The sequence below is a fragment of the Carassius auratus genome, unplaced genomic scaffold (genome assembly GCF_003368295.1).
Source record: "Carassius auratus strain Wakin unplaced genomic scaffold, ASM336829v1 scaf_tig00216384, whole genome shotgun sequence".
Classification (NCBI taxonomy): domain Eukaryota; kingdom Metazoa; phylum Chordata; class Actinopteri; order Cypriniformes; family Cyprinidae; genus Carassius; species Carassius auratus.
The window spans coordinates 72,214-93,472 of NW_020528541.1; the positions used below are offsets into that span (position 1 = coordinate 72,214).

A 21,259-nucleotide genomic window follows, 5' to 3' on the forward strand; every position below is an offset into this window, starting at 1 on the left:
TTGAGTCATCTGACTCCAGTTTGGGAGTTGGAGCGGGATCGCGAATCATTTGAGTCAGTTCGGGGGTTCGTAGCGGGATCGCGAATCATTTGAGTCGTCTGACTCCAGTTTGGGAGTTGGAGTGGGATCGCAAATCATTTGAATCAGTTCGGGAGTTCGTAGCGGGATCGCGAATCATTTGAGTCAGTTCGGGAGTTCGTAGCGGGATCGCGAATCATTTGAGTCAGTTCGCGAGTTCGTAGCGGGATCGCGAATCATTTGAGTCAGTTCGCGAGTTCGTAGCTGGATCGCGAATCATTTGAGTCAGTTTGGGAGTTCTCGAATCATAGTTGTATATGGATAGGCATTTTTAACTAATTTAGTAGCTAGTAATTACGTTTTACATGCTTGTTTAGATGTGAAATGTGAACTCGTATTTTTTTATTTAATGATGTGCCTTTTAACAGTATCAAGTATATTCAAAAACTAAACAAATCAGTCTGTGTTTGTGTGTGTGTGTCCTAAAGACCGTTAACTGTTAGATGTTCAAAATGTAACGTTAAATCAGACACAATTAAAACCGAAAAAGAAATATAATACTATGATTAAAAGTTACAGATACCTGAAGCTGTATCTTGGCGGTCAAGTGTTTTGGCTGGGGGGGTTGCTTCCTTTTTTTTGAAGAAGAAGAAGAAGATGACTTTTTAAATAACCATTTTAATTTTCAAATAAATTGATCTAGTAAAATACTGCACGCCAACAAACCGCCTGCCTCCAAAAGATCTCATTTCATTGGCTGATCGTACAGACGCTCATCGATGGTTGGCCAGTTTACCTGTCAGTCAGAAGCACTAGACTCAGACCTATACTTGGGTAAATTTACAGACACTGTGGACGTGAGAGTCGAGAGATATTTATTTATTTATTTAAATTCTAATATAAATTACTTTATTGGGCATGAAAACGTATTGATGGCATGGTGGTAATAAAAACATTTGGGGCTTTACTGAAAACATTTGGGGCTCCACCCCTAACATCGCCCCTGGTTATCACGTTGTTAGTAAGATATTCTTGAAGCCCCGCCCGATGTGCGTCGGTGAAATAGTTCCGGGTGTGTTTGTGTGTGAAAGGTCGCAGGACGCGTCTGTCAGAGTGTTTCGGACCCGAGTGTATCAGTGTGTGATTATTGGTGTGTGTTTATCAGCCTGAAGCATGTCGCAGCAGCAGCGCATCAGTCCGCTGAAGAACTTCTTCGCTGGAGGCTTCGGAGGGGTTTGTTTAGTGTTCGCCGGACACCCGCTGGACACCATCAAAGTAAACACTCGGACATCTAGAGTCCATCTGATGTTTCTCATAAACAATTCTTATCTTATCAAAGTCAAAATATTCAGTCCAGAAGTGTGAGGGATGGGAAAGACTGAATATGTTTGACTCCACTATAACTCATAAGTGTTTTTGTCATCTAGTGAGTCTGAATGAACTGGTTATGTCACTTAACAAAAGAATGCAAAAAATAAGTAAATGAGTTTTGAGTGTCTTAAAGCATCTGGACAACTTAATTCCTGTGTTAATAACTTATGTGTGTCTTCTGGGTCAGAACAGACCGTTGATATGTGTATATATATAAATAGTTGTGTGTGTTTTATCTAGTTTTTTTTAAACAAACCCTGGACTTGTGACCTTTGACCTAGATCTGTGTGTGTGTTGTCATGTGACATCTGCGCAGGTGCGTCTGCAGACACAGCCCAAACCTCGTCCAGGAGAGACTGCACTGTACCGCGGGACCCTCGACTGCTTCAAGAAGACACTGGCCAAAGAGGTGTGTGTGTGTGTGTGTGTGTGTCAAGTCAAGTCACCTTTATTTATATAGTGCTTTAAACAAAATACATTTCGTCAAAGCACTGAACAACATTCATTAGGAAAACAGTGTGTCAATAATGCAGAATGATAGTTAAAGACAGTTCATCATTGAATTCAGTGATGTCATCTCTGTTCAGTTAAATAGTGTCTGTGCATTTATTTGCAATCAAGTCAATGATATCGCTGTAGATGAAGTGACCCCAACTAAGCAAGCCAGAGGCGACAGCGGCAAGGAACCGAAACTACATCGGTGACAGAATGGAGAAAAAAACCTTGGGAGAAACCAGGCTCAGTTGGGGGGTCAGTTCTCCTCTGACCAGACGAAACCAGTAGTTCAATTCCAGACTGCAGCAAAGTCAGATTGTGCAGAAGAATCATCTGTTTCCTGTGGTCTTGTCCTGGTGCTCCTCTGAGACAAGGTCTTTACAGGGGATCTGTATCTGGGCTCTAGTTGTCCTGGTCTCCGCTGTCTTTCAGGGATGTAGAGGTCCTTTCTAGGTGCTGATCCACCATCTGGTCTGGATACGTACTGGATCCGGGTGACTGCAGTGACCCTCTGATCTGGACACAGACTGGATCTGGTGGCTACGGTGACCTCAGAACAAGAGAGAAACAGACTAATATTAGCGTAGATGCCATTCTTCTAATGATGTAGCAAGTACGGTGTTATGTGAAGTGTTTCCGGTTCCGGTTTACCTAATTAATGCAGCCTAAAAATCCTTTAATGGATTTGGATATTAAAAGCATATTAGTATGTTATGTGTATGCCAGGTTAAAGAGATGGGTCTTTAATCTAGATTTAAACTGCAAGAGTGTGTCTGCCTCCCGAACAATGTTAGGTAGGTTATTCCAGAGTTTAGGCGCCAAATAGGAAAAGGATCTGCCGCCCACAGTTGATTTTGATATTCTAGGTATTATCAAATTGCCTGAGTTTTGAGAACGTAGCGGACGTAGAGGAGTATAATGTAAAAGGAGCTCATTCAAATACTGAGGTGCTAAACCATTCAGGGCTTTATAAGTAATAAGCAATATTTTAAAATCTATACGATGTTTGATAGGGAGCCAGTGCAGTGTGGACAGGACCGGGCTAATATGGTCATACTTCCTGGTTCTAGTAAGAACTCTTGCTGCTGCATTTTGGACTAGCTGTAGTTTGTTTACTAAGCGTGCAGAACAACCACCCAATAAAGCATTACAATAGTCTAACCTTGAAGTCATAAATGCATGGATTAACATTTCTGCATTTGACATTGAGAGCATAGGCCGTAATTTAGATATATTTTTGAGATGGAAAAATGCAGTTTTACAAATGCTAGAAACGTGGCTTTCTAAGGAAAGATTGCGATCAAGTAGCACACCTAGGTTCCTAACTGATGACGAAGAATTGACAGAGCAACCATCAAGTCTTAGACAGTGTTCTAGGTTATTACAAGTAGAGTTTTTAGGCCCTATGATTAACACCTCTGTTTTTTCTGAATTTAGCAGTAAGAAATTACTCGTCATCCAATTTTTTATATTGACTATGCATTCCATTAGTTTTTCAAATTGGTGTGTTTCACCGGGCTGCGAAGAATTATAGAGCTGAGTGTCATCAGCATAACAGTGAAAGCTAACACCATGTTTCCTGATGATATCTCCCAAGGGTAACATATAAAGCGTGAAGAGTAGTGGCCGTAGTACTGAGCCTTGAGGTACTCCATACTGCACTTGTGATCGATATGATACATCTTCATTCACTGCTACGAACTGATGGCGGTCATATAAGTACGATTTAAACCATGCTAATGCACTTCCACTGATGCCAACAAAGTGTTCAAGTCTATGCAAAAGAATGTTGTGGTCAATTGTGTCAAACGCAGCACTAAGATCCAATAAAACTAATAGAGAGATACACCCACGATCAGATGATAAGAGCAGATCATTTGTAACTCTAAGGAGAGCAGTCTCAGTACTATGATACGGTCTAAATCCTGACTGGAAATCCTCACATATACCATTTTTCTCTAAGAAGGAATATAATTGTGAGGATACCACCTTTTCTAGTATCTTGGACAGAAAAGGGAGATTCGAGATTGGTCTATAATTAACAAGTTCTTTGGGGTCAAGTTGTGTTTTTTTTTTTTTTATGAGAGGCTTAATAACAGCCAGTTTGAAGGTTTTGGGGACATATCCTAATGACAATGAGGAATTAATAATAGTCAGAAGAGGACCTATGACTTCTGGAAGCACCTCTTTTAAGAGCTTAGATGGTATAGGGTCTAACATACATGTTGTAAGTTTAGATGATTTAACAAGTTTATACAATTCTTCCTCTCCTATAGTAGAGAATGAGTGGAACTGTTCCTCAGGGGGTCTATAGTGCACTGTCTGATGCGAAACTGTAGCTGACGGCTGAATGGTTGCAATTTCATCTCTAATAGTATCGATTTTAGAAGTAAAGTAGTTCATAAAGTCATTACTGCTGTGGTGTTGGGAAATGTCAACACTTGTTGAGGCTTTATTTTTCGTTAATTTAGCCACTGTATTGAATAAATACCTGGGGTTATGTTTGTTTTCTTCTAAAAGAGAAGAAAAATAATCAGATCTAGCAGTTTTTAATGCTTTTCTGTAGGATATGTTACTTTCCCACCAAGCAATACGAAATACCTCTAGTTTTGTTTTCCTCCAGCAGCGCTCCATTTTTCGGGCTGCTCTCTTTAGGGTGCGAGTATGCTCATTATACCATGGTGTCAAACTGTTTTCCTTAACCTTCCTTAAGCGTAAAGGAGCAACTGTTTTTAAAATGCTAGAAAAGAGAGAGTCAATAGTTTCTGTTACATCATCAAGTTGTTCTGAGGTTGAGTGTGTGTCGGTGTTCTGGGGCTGTAACTGACCTGTGTGTGTGTGTGTGTGTGTGTGTGTGTGTGTCAGGGTGTTCTGGGGCTGTATAAGGGCATGGCGGCACCCATCATCGGAGTCACTCCCATGTTTGCCGTCTGCTTCTTCGGCTTCGGACTCGGGAAGAAACTGCAGCAAAAAACACCGGACGACGTCCTGACGTGAGCCGCAGGAGACATTCAGATGTGTGTTAGTGTCTCACACGAGTGTGTTTCCTCACACTGTGTGTGTGTGTGTGTGTGTCAGGTATCCGCAGCTGTTCGCAGCTGGGATGCTGTCCGGAGTCTTCACTACAGCCATCATGGCTCCAGGAGAGAGAATCAAATGTCTGCTGCAGGTGAGACGTTCGTGTGTGTGCGTGTGTGTGTGTGACACGTGCGTGTGTGTGTGTGTGAGACGTGTGAGCGTGTGTGTGTGTGTGTGTGTTACACGTGTGTGTGTGACACGTGTGTGTGTGTGTGTGTGTGTGAGACGTGTGTGTGTGTGTGTGTGTGTGAGACGTGTGTGAGACGTGTGTGTGTGTGTGTGAGACGTGTGTGAGACGTGTGAGTGTGTGTGTGTGGTGTGTATGACATGTGAGCGTGTGTGTGTGACGTGTGACACGTGTGTGTGTGTGTGTGACGTGTGAGCGTGTGTGTGTGTGTGACACGTGTGTGTATGTGTGTGTGTGTGTGTGACGTGTGTGTGTGTGTGTGTGTGACACGTGTGTGTGTGTGATGTGTGTGTGTGTGTGTGTGACACGTGTGAGTGTGTGTGTGTGACGTGTGTGTGTGACGTGTGAGCGTGTGTGTGTGTGTGACACGTGTGTGTGTGTGTGTGTGTGACACTGTGTGTGTGTGACACGTGTGTGTGTGTGTTCAGATCCAGGCGGCGTCGGGGCAGGTGAAGTACGCGGGGCCGGTGGACTGTGTGAAGCAGCTGTACCGAGAGAACGGCATCCGTGGCATCTATAAAGGCACAGCTCTGACGCTCATGAGAGGTACACACACACACACACACACACACACACACACACACACAGCGCGAGCACAGCTCTGTGTGTCTCCTGCTCCTTCCTGAAGAGAGAGTTACACACTGAACCAGTCACTGACTGATCACATTACACACATTACATTTCTGTACACATCCTCTGAAATGATATACTAAAATATGCAAATCATGTGTTATCTAATGAAGTATGAACAGAACTGAAATCTGAACTTTGCATGAATTCAGGATCACACTTCTGGATTTTGTCATGATTTTCCAGAAGTCACCAGACAGATTTTAAGAGTGAAATGTTGTAGAAATCAGTGTGAATGAAATATGAAGATTGAAAACCACAGACGCTAAACAGACCTCAAAATGATTCTGTCTGGTTTTATTTGTGATGTTATTGATCCGGTCACATGAGAGCGTGTATGTGAATGGGTTGTGATGTCAGATGATTGACAGCTGTCACTCTCGGTCTCAGACGTGCCGGCCAGTGGGATGTACTTCATGACGTACGAGTGGCTGAAGTACACACTCACACCCGAGGGCAAGAGGTCAGTCAGGTCACATGACCGCTCTGGTTAATCATTACAGACACAGACATGCCCTGCATTGATCACTTGTGTGTGTGTGTGTGTGTTTGTCTCTCTCTCTCTCTCTCTCTCTGTGTGTGTGTGTGTCTCTCTCTCTCTCTGTGTGTGTGTGTGTGTGTGTGTGTGTCTCTCTGTGTATGTGTGTTTGTCTCTCTCTCTCTCTCTCTCTCTCTGTGTGTGTGTGTGTCTCTCTGTCTCTCTGTGTATGTGTGTGTGTTTCTCTCCATGTGTGTGTGTGTGTTCAGCCCGTCGGAGCTCAGTGTTCCCAGCATCCTGTTCGCCGGGGGGATGGCGGGGATCTTTAACTGGGCCGTAGCGATTCCTCCAGACGTGCTGAAGTCTCGTTTCCAGACAGGTGTGTGAGACACAGTGTTGTTCTGCAGATCCAGGCATCTGCAGCGAGTCTGACGGGTGTGTGTGTGTGTGTGTGTGTGTGTGTGTGTGTGTGTGTGTGTGTGTTCCATCCGCAGCTCCAGAGGGCAAATATCCCAACGGCTTCCGGGACGTCCTGCGAGAGCTGATCCGAGAGGAGGGCATCGGCTCGCTCTATAAAGGCTTCAACGCTGTGATGCTGCGAGCGTTTCCAGCTAACGCGGTACGACTGCTGCGGAGCACACACAGGGGTCAGGCGAGGGTCACACGAGGGTCAGACGAGGTTCAGGCTAGGGTCACATGAGGGTCAGATGAGGGTCACGCTAGGGTCAGGCGAGGGTCAGATGAGGGTCAGACGGGTCAGACGAGGTTCAGACGAGGGTCAGACGAGGTTCAGAGGAGGGTCACACGAGGGTCAGACGATGTTCAGACGAGGGTCACACGAGGTTCAGATGAGGTTCAGACGAGGGTCACACCTCAAGAACTTTAGGCCATTAAGTGCCCAGCTCCAGACTGAACTGTATCTTCACCATTTTATTTTATTATATTTCTTATTCTTTTAAACTAGATATGCTTTCAGGGTTTTTATTTCTCTCATTGATTTCGGTGATACTATAATACTTTTATTTGAACTGCCATGACTGAGCTTAAAATACTAAAATATAACATATAAACACACAATCTAACAATTTAAATATCAGTGTGAATTATCATGAATGTCAAAATACAAAATATCTTCATGGTCTCAGAAAGAAACTTTATTTTCTTTATGCAGTTTTTATTGTTTTGTTTTGGTTTAATTAAATATTTTCTTTCTGTAGGTTTTTGGGGCGAAATACACAAAGCCCATTTCCACCACATAAGAAACTAAAGTAATGCTTTGGTAAATCATAATTATTGGATAAAAGTTTAACTTATTACATAAAAACGTTGCAACTTTTTTTATCTCATAATTTTACTTAGTGTGTCATAATTTCAATGTTATTCTCATAATTTTCATGAGTCACGGTTATGCTATTTTAATGTGATGATTTTGACTTCTCTCAAATTGATTTAGTAATTTTGACCTTTTATCTCATAATTGGCTGTTTGTCATAATTTTTAAATCTCATGATTTTGACCTTTCTTATAATTATGAGTATGTCCTAGTTTTTGTTATAATAAAGACATTTTATGATTTACCAAAGGAAGAAATGGAGAAATGGACTTTCATAGGAAATGCTTCCTGAAAAAACTCAAAGTCAGAGAGGCGCATCAGCAGCTCATCAATACTGACTCTCTCTCCCCCCCACCCCCTCTCTCTCTCTCATGCCCCCCACCCTCTCTTTCTCTCTGTATCTCTCTCTCTCTCTATCTATCTATATCTCCCCCCCCTCTCTCTTTCTCTCTGTATCTCTCTCTCTCTCTCTCTCTATCTATATCTCCCCCCCTCTCTCTCTCCCCCCCACCCCCCTCTCTCTCTTATGCCCCCCCACCCTCTCTTTCTCTCTGTATCTCTCTCTCTCTCTCTATCTATCTATATCTCCCCCCCTCTCTCTCTCACCCCCCCCCCCTCTCTATCTCTCTCCCCCCCTCTCTCTTTCTCTCTCTCTCTCTCTCTCTCTCTCTCTATCTATATCCCCCCCCTCTCTATCTCTCTCTGTCTCTCTCCCCCCTCTCTCTTCCTCTCTGTATCTCTCTCTCTCTCTCTCTCTATCTATATCTCCCCCCCCTCTCTCTATCTCTCTGTCTCTCTCCCCCCTCTCTCTTTATCTCTCTCTCTGTCTCTCTATCTATATCTCCCCCCTCTCTCTTTCTCTCTGTATCTCTCTCTCTCTCTCTCTCTCTCTCTCTATCTATATCCCCCCCCCTCTCTCTATCTCTCTGTCTCCCCCCCCCCCCCCCTCTAGGCCTGCTTCCTGGGGTTTGAAGTGGCTATGAAGTTTCTGAACTGGATTGCTCCTAACCTCTGAACCGGATGTGAGACGCCGTTCGGATCGATACGGGACGGGACTGTAGCACGTTAATGAACGTCTCGCTGCTTTATGGTTAATTTGAGAGGATTTTAATCTGTAATATTCAGTGCCTTATAACAGACTGTGAACCAATTTCTGCCTTCAGGGAAACTGAATGTTTATAATGTAGAATCAGATCAGTTAGCAAACCTCCGTCTGTACGCTAGCATTCATCCGTTTACTGCCTCAGCCCTCATGACAGGAATCCAGTACACAGTCAAGGCCTGTTCTCTTTTAATTCTTTTGTTCGTTATGTTTAATTCAGTTATCACCCACATAATGTACATAAATAAATGTATATTGATCATTTTCATATGGTCTGTGAGTATTGATTTGTGTCTCTGTCATAAAGAGTCGATGAGTTTTTCCCTTCACTGTCCTCTACTCACCTCAGTTTAATTAAAGCTTGAGTCGCTTCTCAATGACTCATTTATGTTTAATACAATCTTTTGAGAAGAATATGTTGATTCAATCTGCAGAATAAAAGAAAGATAAAAGCTGTGATCTGCGTCCTGTGGTCATGATATTTTTGAGGACAGTCAATATTTTCCACAGTCGATCTGTCACGAGTCGATAGCTGTGGCCGGCGGTGGAGACTGAGAGTGGTTCTGGAGCTGGGACTGTGTGTGAGTGTTAGTCAGTCAGGATGAGCGTGGAGGTTCCTGCGGGTCTGAGCGAGCTGCTGAAGAGCTACACGCTGGAGGTGCTGAAGCGGAGGCCGGCGGACCTGCTGGAGTTCTCCGTGCAGTACTTCACCTGTCTGAGGGAGCAGCGCAGCTCCAGCCGTCTCAGCCGCTCTCCGGTGACCCGCGGCGTGGCCTTCGACCAGGACTCCGCTCCCACCGACTCCAGCGAGGACGAGGAGGAAGAGCAAAGACACGAGGAGGAGGAGCAAAGACACCAAGAAGATGAAGATGAGGAGGAGGAGGAGGAGGATGACTTCCCAGATGACTTTACATTCAAAGGTGGGCACAGAACTCCCGGGTTTTATCATCTGTTAGTTATGAGCTGATTAATGATCTGTCTCTTTTCTATCCATCTGTCTATTTATCTATCTTTCTGTCCATCTATTGTCTATCTGTCTGTCTATCTGTTTTCTATGCATCTGTCTGTCTATCTATCGTCTATTTTCTATCTTTCTATTGTCTGTCTGTCTATCTGTCTATCCATCTATTGTCTGTCTGTCTATATGTCTGTATCTATCTATATATTGTCTATCTGTCTATTTTCTGTCTATCTGTCTATTTTCTATCCGTCTATCTATCTATCTATCTGTCTGTCTGTCTATTGTCTGTCTATCTGTTTTCTATGCATCTGTCTGTCTATCTGTCTATCCATCTATTGTCTGTCTGTCTATTTTCTATCCGTCTGCCTGCCTGTTGTCTATCTGTCTGTCTATTGTTTGTCTGTCTATTTTCTATCCATCTCTGTCTATCTATCTGTCTATCTGTTTATCTTTCTATCTATCCATCTGTCTGTCTGTCTGTCTGTCTGTCTATCTGCTTATCTGCTTATCTTTCTGTCTGTCTATATTCAATCCGCCTGTCTGTCTATATGTCTGTATCTATATATTTTCTATCCGTCTGTCTGTCTATTGTCTATTTTCTATCTATCTGTCTGTCTGTCTGTCTGTCTATCTGTCTGTCTGTCTGTTTATCTTTGTCTGTCTGTCTGTTGTCTATCTGTCTATTTTCTATCTATCTATCTATTGTCTGTCTGTCTATCTGTCTGTTTATCCATCTTCCTGTCTGTCTGTCTATTGTTTGTCTGTCTATCTGTCTGTCTGTCTATTTTCTATCTATCTATCTATCTATCTGTATATTGTCTATATGTCTGTCTATTTTCTGTCTATCTTTCCATCTATGTTCTATCTATCTATCTGTCTGTCTGTCCGTCTATTGTCTATCTATTGTCTATCTGTCTGTCTACCTGTTTTCTATCTATCTATCTGTCTATCTGTTTTCTATCTATCTATCTGTCTGTCTGTCTTTCTATTTATCTATCTATCTGTCCGTCTATTGTCTATCTATCTGTCTGTCTGTCTATTTTCTACCCATCTGTCTGTCTATCTATTGTCTATTTTCTATCTATCTGTCTGTCTGTCTGTCTGTCTATTGTCTGTGTCTATTTTCTATCCATCTATCTGTCTATTGTCTGTCTGTCTGTCTATTTTCTATATGTCTGTTTATCTGTTTATCTTTCTGTCTGTCTGTCTATTGTCTGTCTGTCTATTTTCTGTCTGTCTGTTGTCTATCTGTATTTTCTATCTATCTATTGTCTGTCTGTCTGTCTATCTGTCTGTTTATCTATCTTACTATATGTCTGTCTGTCTCTGTCTGTCTGTCTATCTATTGTCTGTCTGTCTATCTATCTATCTATCTATCTATCTATCTATTGTCTGTCTGTCTATTTTCTGTCTATCCGTCTGTCTATTTTCTATCTATTTATCTATCTATCTATCTATCTATCTATTATCTGTCTGTCTGTGTATTTTCTGTCTGTCTATCTATCCATCTGTCTATCTGTCTGTCTGTCTATTTTCTATCTATCTATCTATTGTCTGTCTGTCTGTCTGTCTATTTTCTGTCTATCTATTGTCTGTCTGTCTGTCTGTCTATTTTCTATCGGTCTGTCTGTCTATCTATCTATCTATCTATCTATCTATTGTCTGTCTGTCTGTCTATTTTCTGTGTCTATCTATCTGTCTGTCTGTCTATTCGTCTGTCTGTCTGTTGTCCATCTGTCTGTCTATTGTCTATCTGTCTGTCTGTCTATTGTCTCTCTATCTGTTTTTCTATGCATCTGTCTGTCTATCTGTCTATTTTCTATCTTTCTATTGTCTGTCTGTCTATCTGACTGTTTATCCATCTATTGTCTGTCTGTCTATTTTTCTGTCTATTTTCAATCCATCTGTCTGTCTATATGTCTGTATCTATATATTTTCTATCCGTCTGTCTGTCTATTTTCTATCTGTGTGTCTATCTGTCTGTCTGTCTATCTGTCTATTGTCTGTCTGTCTATTTTCTATCCATCTATCTATCTGTTTGTCTGTCTGTCTGTCTATTTTCTATCCGTCTATCTATCTGTCTGTCTGTCTGTCTGTCTGGCTATTGTCTGTCTGTATATTTGTCTGTCCATCTATCTGTTTGTCTGTCTGTCTGTCTATTTTCTATCTGTCTGTCTGTCTGTCTATCTGTCTATTTTCTATCCGTCTGTCTGTCTATCTATTTGTCTGCCTGTTTATCTTTGTCTGTCTGTCTGTTGTCTGTCTATTTTCTGTCTGTCTGTTGTCTATCTGTCTATTTTCTGTCTGTCTATCTGTTTATCTTTCTGTCTGTCTATATTCTATCCGTCTATCTGTCTGTCTGTCTGTCTGTCTGTCTGTCTGTCTGTCTATTGTCTGTCTGTCTATTTTCTATCCATCTATCTGTCTATGGTCTGTCTGTCTGTCTATTTTCTATATGTCTGTCTGTCTGTTTATCTTTGTCTGTCTGTCTGTTGTCTATCTGTCTATTTTCTGTCTGTCTATCTGTTTATCTTTCTGTCTGTCTGTCTGTCCTATTGTCTGTCTGTCTATTTTCTGTCTGTCTGTTGTCTATCTGTATTTTCTATCTATCTATTGTCTGTCTGTCTATCTGTCTGTTTATCCATCTTACTATCTGTCTGTCTGTCTCTGTCTGTCTGTCTATTGTCTGTCTGTCTATTTTCTATCCATCTGTCTATCTGTCTGTCTATTTTCTATCTATCTATCTATTGTCTGTCTGTCTGTCTGTCTGTCTGTCTATTTTCTGTCTATCTATCCGTCTGTCTGTCGGTCTATTTTCTATCTATCTATCTATCTATTGTATGTCTGTCTGTCTGTCTGTCTATTTTCTGTCTGTCTGTCTATTTTCTCTCTGTCTATCTATCTGTCTGTCTATTGTCTGTCTGTCTATCTATCTGTCTGTCTATTGTCTGTCTGTCTATTTTCTATCCGTCTGTCTGTCTGTTTATTATCTATCTATCTATCTATTGTCTGTCTGTTTATCCATCTTACTATCTGTCTGTCTCTGTCTGTCTGTCTATCTGTCTATTGTCTGTCTGTCTATTTTCTATCCGTATGTCTATCTGTCTGTCTGTCTATTTTCTATCTATCTATCTATTGTCTGTCTGTCTGTCTGTCTATTTTCTGTCCGTCTATTTATCCGTCTGTCTATCTGTCTGTCTGTCTATTTTCTTTCTATCTATCTATCTATCTATGTATCTATCTATCTGTGGCGAGGGGGGCGTGGTTTAGCGGAATCCGCAACGGGAGAGAGAGGGAGGGAGCAGAGCGAGGCGTAAGTAGGTCAAATGCAATTAACGAACACGTGTGTTTGATTGCAGTAATTGGCGTGGAGAGACCGGATATAAGCCGAGTCACCGCAGAGAGAAGGAGAGAGAGACACGCTGGGACCTCGTTCTCCACTAGGGAAGCTACAACAGTGCTTTAAAGTTATTGAAGTTATTGAAGTTATTGACCGTGTTTAAGCAATCGTTTGCTGTCTACGCCCAGAGGGCATTCGTGTTTTTCTTATTTTGTATTACTGAATAAACGAGTGTCCCAGCAACAAGCCGACCCCTGCCTTCTTCCTTCCTATTGAGACTGTGTTGAACCTTGTTACACAATCTATCTATCTATCTATCTATCTATTGTCTGTCTGTCTGTCTGTCTGTCTATTTTCTGTCTATCTATTGTCTGTCTGTCTGTCTGTTTATTTTCTGTCTGTTTATCTGTCTGTCTATTTTCTATCCGTCTGTCTATCTGTCTGTCTGTCTATTTTCTATCTATCTATCTATATATATATCTATCTATCTATCTATCTATCTATTGTCTGTCTGTATTTTCTGTCTATCTATTGTCTGTCTGTTTTTCAATTCAATTCAAGTTTATTTGTATAGCGCTTTTTACAAAACAAATCGTTTACAAAGCAACTTTACAGAAAATTATGTTTCTACAATATTTAGTAGTAGCTAGTAGTTTGTGCACAATTAAGTTACTATATGATGCAGTTATGATTACATTTAGCAATAATTGTTAGTTCTGTTTGTTGATTCAGGGTTAGCATCATCTGAGGTCCTCTGAGGGTCAGCATCATCTCTTCTCAGGTGTTCTGGATCCAGACTGGAGCTTGTGTAAATCCTAGTTACCACGGGATGTGAATCCCGTGGCAAAACATAGAAACAAAATACAGACATCATTAGCATAGCTGCTGATCCAACAAAGTAAAATGAGTTTAACCCAAGCTAATGAATAAAAATGCACCTTTGATCAGATGCAACTACACTCACAATTAAAAAGATACATTATTCGAATGCTTGGCGAAAGAGAAAGAGAGAGAGAGTGTTTTTAATCTAGATTTAAACCGAGAGAGTGTGTCTGAACCCCGAACATTATCAGGAAGGCTATTCCAGAGTTTGGGAGCCAAATGTGAAAAAGCTCTACCTCCTTTAGTGGACTTTGCTATCCTAGGAACGACCAAAAGTCCAGCGTTTTGTGACCTTAGGGAGCGTGATGGGTTGTAGCGTGGTAGAAGGCTAGTTAGGTACGCAGGAGCTAAACCATTTAGGGCCTTATAGGTAAGTAATGATAATTTGTAACTGATACGGAACTTAATAGGTAACCAGTGCAGGGACTGTAAAATTGGGGTAATATGATCATATTTTCTTGACCTCATAAGGACTCTAGCTGCTGCATTTTGGATGACCTGTAGCTTGTTTATTGAAGAAGCAGGACAACCACCTAGAAGTGCATTACAATAGTCCAGTCTAGAGGTCATGAATGCTGGAACTAGCTTTTCTGCATCAGAAACAGATAACATGTTTCGTGCTTGGCAATGTTTCTAAGATGGAAGAATGCAGTTTTTGTAACATTGGAAATATGATTTTCAAAAGACAAATTGCTGTCTAATATAACACCCAGATTTCTGACTGTAGAGGAAGTAACAGTACATCCGTCTAGTTGCAGATTGTAATCTACAAGATTCTGTTGTAGTGTTTTTTGGTCCAATAATTAATATCTCTGTCTTATCCGAATTTAATTGGAGAAAATTATTTGTCATCCAATCTTTTACATTTTAACACACTCTGTTAGCTTAGATAATTGGGAGGTTTCATCTGGTCATCTGAGATATATAGCTGAGTATCATCAGCATAACAGTGGAAGCTAATTCCGTATTTTCTAATAATATTACCAAGGGGCAACATGTATATTGAAAATAGAAGGGGACCTAGGATGGATCCTTGTGGCACTCCATATTTTACTGATGATAATTGAGATGACTCCCCATTTAAGTAAACAAAATGTTAGCGATCGGACAGGTAGGATCTAAACCATCTTAGAGCCTGCCCCTTGAATACCTGTATAGTTTTGTAATCGATCTATGAGTATGTCATGGTCTATGGTGTCGAACGCAGCACTAAGATCAAGTAAGACTAGAAATGAGATGCAGTCTTGATCTGACGCAAGAAGCAGGTCATTTGTAATTTTAACAAGTGCAGTTTCTGTGCTATGGTGGGGCCTAAAACCTGACTCAAATTCTTCATACAGATCATTTTTATGCAGGAAAGTGCTCAATTGAGCAGACACAACTTTTTCTAAAATTTTAGACATAAATGAAAGATTTGAAATAGGCCTATAATTTGCCAGTACACTAGGATCTAGTTTTGGTTTCTTAATAAGAGGCTTGATAACCGCCAGCTTGAATGGTTTTGGGACGTGTCCTAAAGATAACGACGAGTTAATGATATTGAGAAGCGGTTCTTCGGCTACAGGTAACAGCTCTTTCAGTAATTTAGTGGGTACAGGATCTAATAAACATGTTGTTGGTTTAGATACAGTGATAAGTTTATTTAGCTCTTCCTGTCCTATGGTTGTAAAGCACTGCAGTTTATCTTTGGGTGCGATGGATGAAACTGAAGTGTTAGACCCTGTAGAATCTACATTCGCTATTGTATTTCTAATGTTATCTATTTTATCAGTGAAGAAATTCATGAAGTCATTACTGTTTAACGTTGGTGGAATATTTGAATCAGGTGGCGTCTGGTAATTTGTTAACTTAGCCACTGTGCTAAATAAAAACCTTGGATTGTTTTGGTTATTTTCAATGAGTTTGTGTATATGCTCTGCCCTAGCAGTTTTTAGAGACTGTCTATAGCTGGACATACTGTTTTTCCATGCAATTCTAAAAACTTCTAAGTTAGTTTTTCTCCATTTGATCGGGGCAACAGCTTCTAATGTTTTAGAGAAAATAGTGCCCATGTTGTCAGTAATTTCGTCTAATTCATGTGTATTTTTGGGTACAAATAGCAGTTGAGATAGATCAGGCAGGTTATTTGCGAATCTTTCTTTGGTGGCTGGAACAATAGTTCTGCCCAGACGGCATTGCTGCGACATATAGTTAATATCAGTTATACGCAGCATGCACGATACAAGGAAATGGTCTGTAACATCATCACTTTGAGGTACAATATCTATAGCAGTAAGATCGATTCCATGTGATATAATTAAATCTAGTGTATGATTAAAACGATGAGTGGGCCCGGTGACATTTTGCTTGACTCCAAAGGAGTTTATTAGGTCAGTAAAAGCAAGTCCTAATGTATCATTTGCATTATCAACATGAATATTAAAATCTCCCATGATTAGCGCCTTATCAACTGTAACTAGAAGGTCTGAGAGGAAATCTGCAAATTCTTTTAGGAATTCTGTATACGGCCCTGGTGGTCTATACACAGTAGCCAGAGCAAGAGATACATTAGATTTCTTTTGCATGTCTGACAGAGTAACATTTAGCAGAAGTATTCCAAAAGAGTTAAACCTGTATCCTGTTTTCTGGGTAACATTGAGAATATCACTATATATTGTTGACCAGTCTGACGGGGCTCATGCTTATAACAGTAGTTTGGTGGAGTAGACTCATTTAGACCAAAATAATCATTTGGTTTTAGCCAGGTTTCAGTCAAGCAGAGTAAATCAAAACTATTATCTGTGATCATTTCATTTACAATAACTGCTTTTGGTGTGAGTGATCTAACAAAACTCATCATAATAGTTATCTGAGAATTGTCTTACTAGTCACATGGAGCGAAGTGTCCTGGAGATGTTGTCAGAGAGAAGCTCCGCTCCAACTCTGCTGGGGTGTAATCCATCAGCGCGAAACAGTCTAGGACGCTCCCAGAAAAGATTCCAGTTATTAACAAATAGCAGTTTCTAATCTTTACACCATGACAACAACCATTTATTTAAAGCAAAAAGTCTACTGAACCTTTCGTGTCCTCGTCGATACGTGGGCAGTGGTCCTGACACGACGATCGTCGCCGCGGGCGTCGTGCTGTGAACCGTCTCGATCAGGCTCCTGAAGTCCCTCTTCAGCGTCTCCGTCTGCCGCAGCGTGGTGTCGTTAACCCCGGCGTGAAGCACGACCGCTCTGGGGCTCTCGCCGTCCTTTAGGATCACGGGTATCTGCGCAGAAACATCGAGAACACGAGCACCAGGCAAACAATGAGTGTGCACTTTACCTTCGGCTAACGTAACACTTACGTGTCGGACGATGGAGTCTCCGATGATCACAGCGTCGCGTCCAGTCTCGCGGAGGGGAGCGAAGCGGTTCTGGATGGAGATCTCAAAGGCAGGAGGGGGAGAAGTCGTCGCACGGGACCCGGCTCGTGTCCTCCGCTGTGGATGCACCCAGGGTCCGTGGTGTCCCGGCGTCGCAGTGAAGGACATCTGGGAAGATCGCGTCCTGGGTGCCCCGGGCCTGCGCAGAGAAACACACGGAGTAGACGTGGTGGGACTGTTAACAGCACGCTCTATACTTACCCCGGACTTGTGAGCGTCAGCCCGGGGTGATTCCAGCGCGGCTCTCCGCTCTCTCAGCTGGGCCTGCCTCTGTTCCAGGTCGCGAATCTGCTTCCCCACGGCCTCGAGCTCGAGCTGCACAGAGTGGAGACATTCATCCGCCATTAAAGCAAGTAACAGTGAGTACAGCAGTGGTAATGTGTGCAAATAGAGTATTAGCAATTCAACCACGCTTGCTGATGCTAACGGGCTAAAAGCTAATAGCGGATCCGGGAGATCAAAATAAAACTAGTGTTAGCGACGCGCTCTGATTATTTTGTTGTAGAATACAATAGAGGATATATTCACATGTTATATAAACGGAAACGATGATGTATAAAATAGATTTTTAAGTTAAAAATAGTCAATGAAAAGAATACAGTGACGGAGCTCAAACGCAGCACAGCCATCAACCAGTTAATAATAATTCAACCAATTAATAATAAAGAATGTCTGTCTATTTTCTGTGTCTATCTATCTGTCTGTCTGTCTGTCTGTCTGTCTATTTTCTATCTGTCTGTCTGTCTGTCTGTTTATCTTTATGTCTGTCTGTCTATTGTCTGTCTATTTTCTGTCTGTTTATCTTTCTGTCTATCTGTCTAATGTCTGTCTGTCTATTTCTATCCGTACGTCTATCCGTACGTCTGTCTGTCTGTTGTCTATCTGTCTGTCTATTTTCTGTCTGTCTGTCTATTTTCAATCCGTCTGTCTGTCTATATGTCTGTATCTATCTTACTATCTATCTATTGTCTGCCTGTCTATTTTCTGTCTATCTGTCTGTATATTTTCTGTCTGTCTATTGTCTATCTATCTATCTATCTGTCTGTTTTCTATCCATCTGTCTATTTATCTATCTGTCTGTCTATCTGTTTTCTATCTATCTATCTGTCTGTCTGTCTGTCTGTCTGTCTGTTTTTCTATTTATCTATCCGTCTATTGTCTATCTATCTCTCTGTCTGTCTATTTTCTATCTGTCTGTCTATCTATCTGTCTATCTATTGTCTATTTTCTATCTATCTGTCTGTCTATCTGGCTATTGTCTGTCTGTCTATTTTCTAGCCATCTATCTATCTATCTGTCTGTCTGTCTGTCTGTCTGTCTATTTTCTATCCGTCTATCTGTCTATTGTCTATCTATCTATCTATCTATCTGTCTGTTTTCTATCCATCTATCTGTCCGTCTATTGTCTATCTATCTCTCTGTCTGTCTGTCTGTCTATTTTCTATCCATCTGTCTATCTGTCTGTTTATCCATCTATCTATCTATCTATCTATCTATCTATCTATCTATCTATCTATCTATCTATCTATCTATCTATCTATCTGTCTTTCTGTCTCTATCCGTCTGTCTGTTTATCTGTCTGTCTGTCTATTTTCTATCCGTCTGTCTGTCTATCTATTTGTCTGCCTGTTTATCTTTGTCTGTCTGTCTGTTGTCTGTCTATTTTCTGTCTGTCTGCTTATCTGTCTGGCTGTCTTTCTGTGTATTGTCTATCCGTTTTTTTGTCTTTCCGTCTGTCTGTCTGTTGTCTATCTGTCTATCGGTTTATCTTTCTGTCTGTCTGTCTGTTTTCTGTCTGTCTGTCTATCTGTTTATCTTTCTGTCTATTTTCTATCCATCTATCTATCTGTCTGTCTGTCTGTCTGTCTCTCTGTCTATTTTCTATCTATCTATCTATCTATCTATCTATCTATCTATCTATCTATCTATCTATCCATCTATCCATCTATCTAGCCATCCAATCTATCTATCTTTCTATCCATCCGTCTGTCCGTCCGTCCATCTGTCTATTGTCTGTCTATTTCTATCTTTCTGTCTATCTGTCTATTTTCTATCCGTCTGTCTGTCTGTCTTTCTATTTTCTGTCTATCTATCTATTGTCTGTCTATCGTTCTGTCTCTCTGTCTGTCTGTCTGTCTTTCTATCTTTCTGTCTATTTTCTATCTGTCTATCTGTCTGTGTATCTGTCTATTGTCTCTGTCTATATGTCTGTATCTATCTATTGTCTATCTTCTGTCTATTGATCTATCCATCCATCCATTCATCCATCTATCTATTGTCTATCTTTCTGTATTTATCTCAATCTATAGGTCCTCCACCCAGTAAATGCAACAGACGTGTATCAGGTAAAGTGTTTTGTCTGAATATTATTTTAGTTTTTATTATATTTAAAGGGGGGGGTGAAATGCTACAGACTTCACTGATCAGAGCGAGAGCGGCGCCAAATGTCACAAAAGAAGTGTGTTTTTGGTTGCCAGGGCAAGACAACCCTGCACAGATTACCAAAAGAGAAACAGCATTAAGGGACCAGTGGATGGAGTTTATTTTTACAGAGCATCAACGGAGTTGTGCAAGTGTTTTTGTTTGTTCCCTGCATTTCGAAGATGCTTGTTTTACAAACAAGGCCCAGTTTGACGACGGATTTGCACATCGTTTATTTCTTAAGGATGATGCAATCCCAACGAAAAAGGGTCACGATCGTGTGTTGGAACCGCAGGCGGTGAGTAAAACTGCTTCAAATATCTCTGCCTCTTTGTTAGTGCGTCCGCCTCCCATCGGAGACCCGGGTTCGAGCCCCGCTCAGAGCGAGTCCTTGCTGCTGCTGCTCTCATTCAGTTTCAGCCTCTGGATCTGATTCTGGATCATAAATATACGCTGAATCTGACTGTTAGCCATGGTTTGTTTTGGATGTTTTTTTCCTCACGGTAATGTCACAGTTTCCAAACGCTCTCAACGCAAAAGCCTACTGGCGCTCGTGATTCTTTAGCTCCGCCCACACGTCATGCCTCCAGCCGATCGTGTTTTTCCGGGAAAAATCGGTACAGACTATCTTTCTCTTATGAATATAATAAAACTAAAGACTTTTGGAGTTATGAAGGATGCAGTACTGCTCTATAGGTACTCAAGATTAACAGGAGATTGAGTGAAAACCAGCATTTCACCCCCCCCCCCCAATAGTTTAATTGTATAATTTGTTTTTATTTTAGGATTTCATTTTAATTTTATTAACATCTTTAATAATTTAGTTGATTATATATTTTTTATTCATTTTTAGAAAGTATGTCAAAGTTTTTATTTCAGTTTTAGTTATTTTAGTACATCAAGTTAATCTAAATTAAAATGAGGAATGTTGCTTCGGAATGTAAATGAATGTAAGTGTTTTTTTGGTTTTAGTTACTGATTCTCTCGGCTGCCTTCTGTTGTTTGTGTTTCCTGTAATGTGAGTGTGAGTGTGTGTTCCTCCAGTGTGTGCGGAGCCGTATAACCCTGATGAAGATGAAGACGAAGGTAGCGAGTCGAGGGTCGTTCACCCCAAAACTAATGAGCAGCGTCAGCGTCTACAGGAGGCCTGCAAGGACATACTGCTGTTTAAACCCTCGAGCAGGTTCATATAGACGTGTGTGTGTGTGTGTGTGTGTGTGTGTGGTGTGTGTGTGTGTGTGAGTGAGTGTGTGTCTGACTCTGTGTGTGTCTGTGTCTGTCTGTTCAATATTCAATGTTTACTTACAGTGCTGTACAAGAGACAAAAAACTAATTTTGACAGTTTCATTTATTTGTTAATCAAATTTCAGTGCACTATCACAAACTTTACCTAAGTTTTTTTAATTGATGTGTCCGGAAAGGGGATAGTACACCCAACTCCATTTTAGATGTATCAACAGAATCAGGAGGGCTGATTAAAATCAGTTCGGGTTTTGATTGATTTAAACATAGCATATTAGCAGACATCCATACCTTAATCTCACCAAGACATT

At 41.1% G+C, this 21,259-nt stretch overlaps 2 protein-coding genes across 2 annotated transcripts; both read left to right on the forward strand.

The window, feature by feature from the left end:
- Nucleotides 1-1,055: 1,055 nt before the first annotated feature.
- LOC113097728 (mitochondrial carnitine/acylcarnitine carrier protein) lies at nucleotides 1,056-8,960 on the forward strand. Its single transcript, XM_026262981.1, has 9 exons — nucleotides 1,056-1,293; nucleotides 1,706-1,798; nucleotides 4,750-4,877; nucleotides 4,963-5,053; nucleotides 5,578-5,695; nucleotides 6,170-6,242; nucleotides 6,527-6,636; nucleotides 6,752-6,876; nucleotides 8,543-8,960. The coding sequence occupies exons 1-9, from the start codon at nucleotides 1,192-1,194 to the stop codon at nucleotides 8,603-8,605; spliced, it is 903 nt and encodes a 300-aa protein (XP_026118766.1). The 5' UTR covers nucleotides 1,056-1,191; the 3' UTR covers nucleotides 8,606-8,960.
- A 281-nt stretch (nucleotides 8,961-9,241) lies between these two features.
- Nucleotides 9,242-20,899, forward strand: LOC113097733 (cAMP-dependent protein kinase type II-beta regulatory subunit-like). The gene is made up of 3 exons (XM_026262987.1): nucleotides 9,242-9,612; nucleotides 19,595-19,630; nucleotides 20,751-20,899. The coding sequence occupies exons 1-3, from the start codon at nucleotides 9,294-9,296 to the stop codon at nucleotides 20,897-20,899; spliced, it is 504 nt and encodes a 167-aa protein (XP_026118772.1). The 5' UTR covers nucleotides 9,242-9,293.
- The last annotated feature ends 360 nt before the right edge of the window (nucleotides 20,900-21,259 follow it).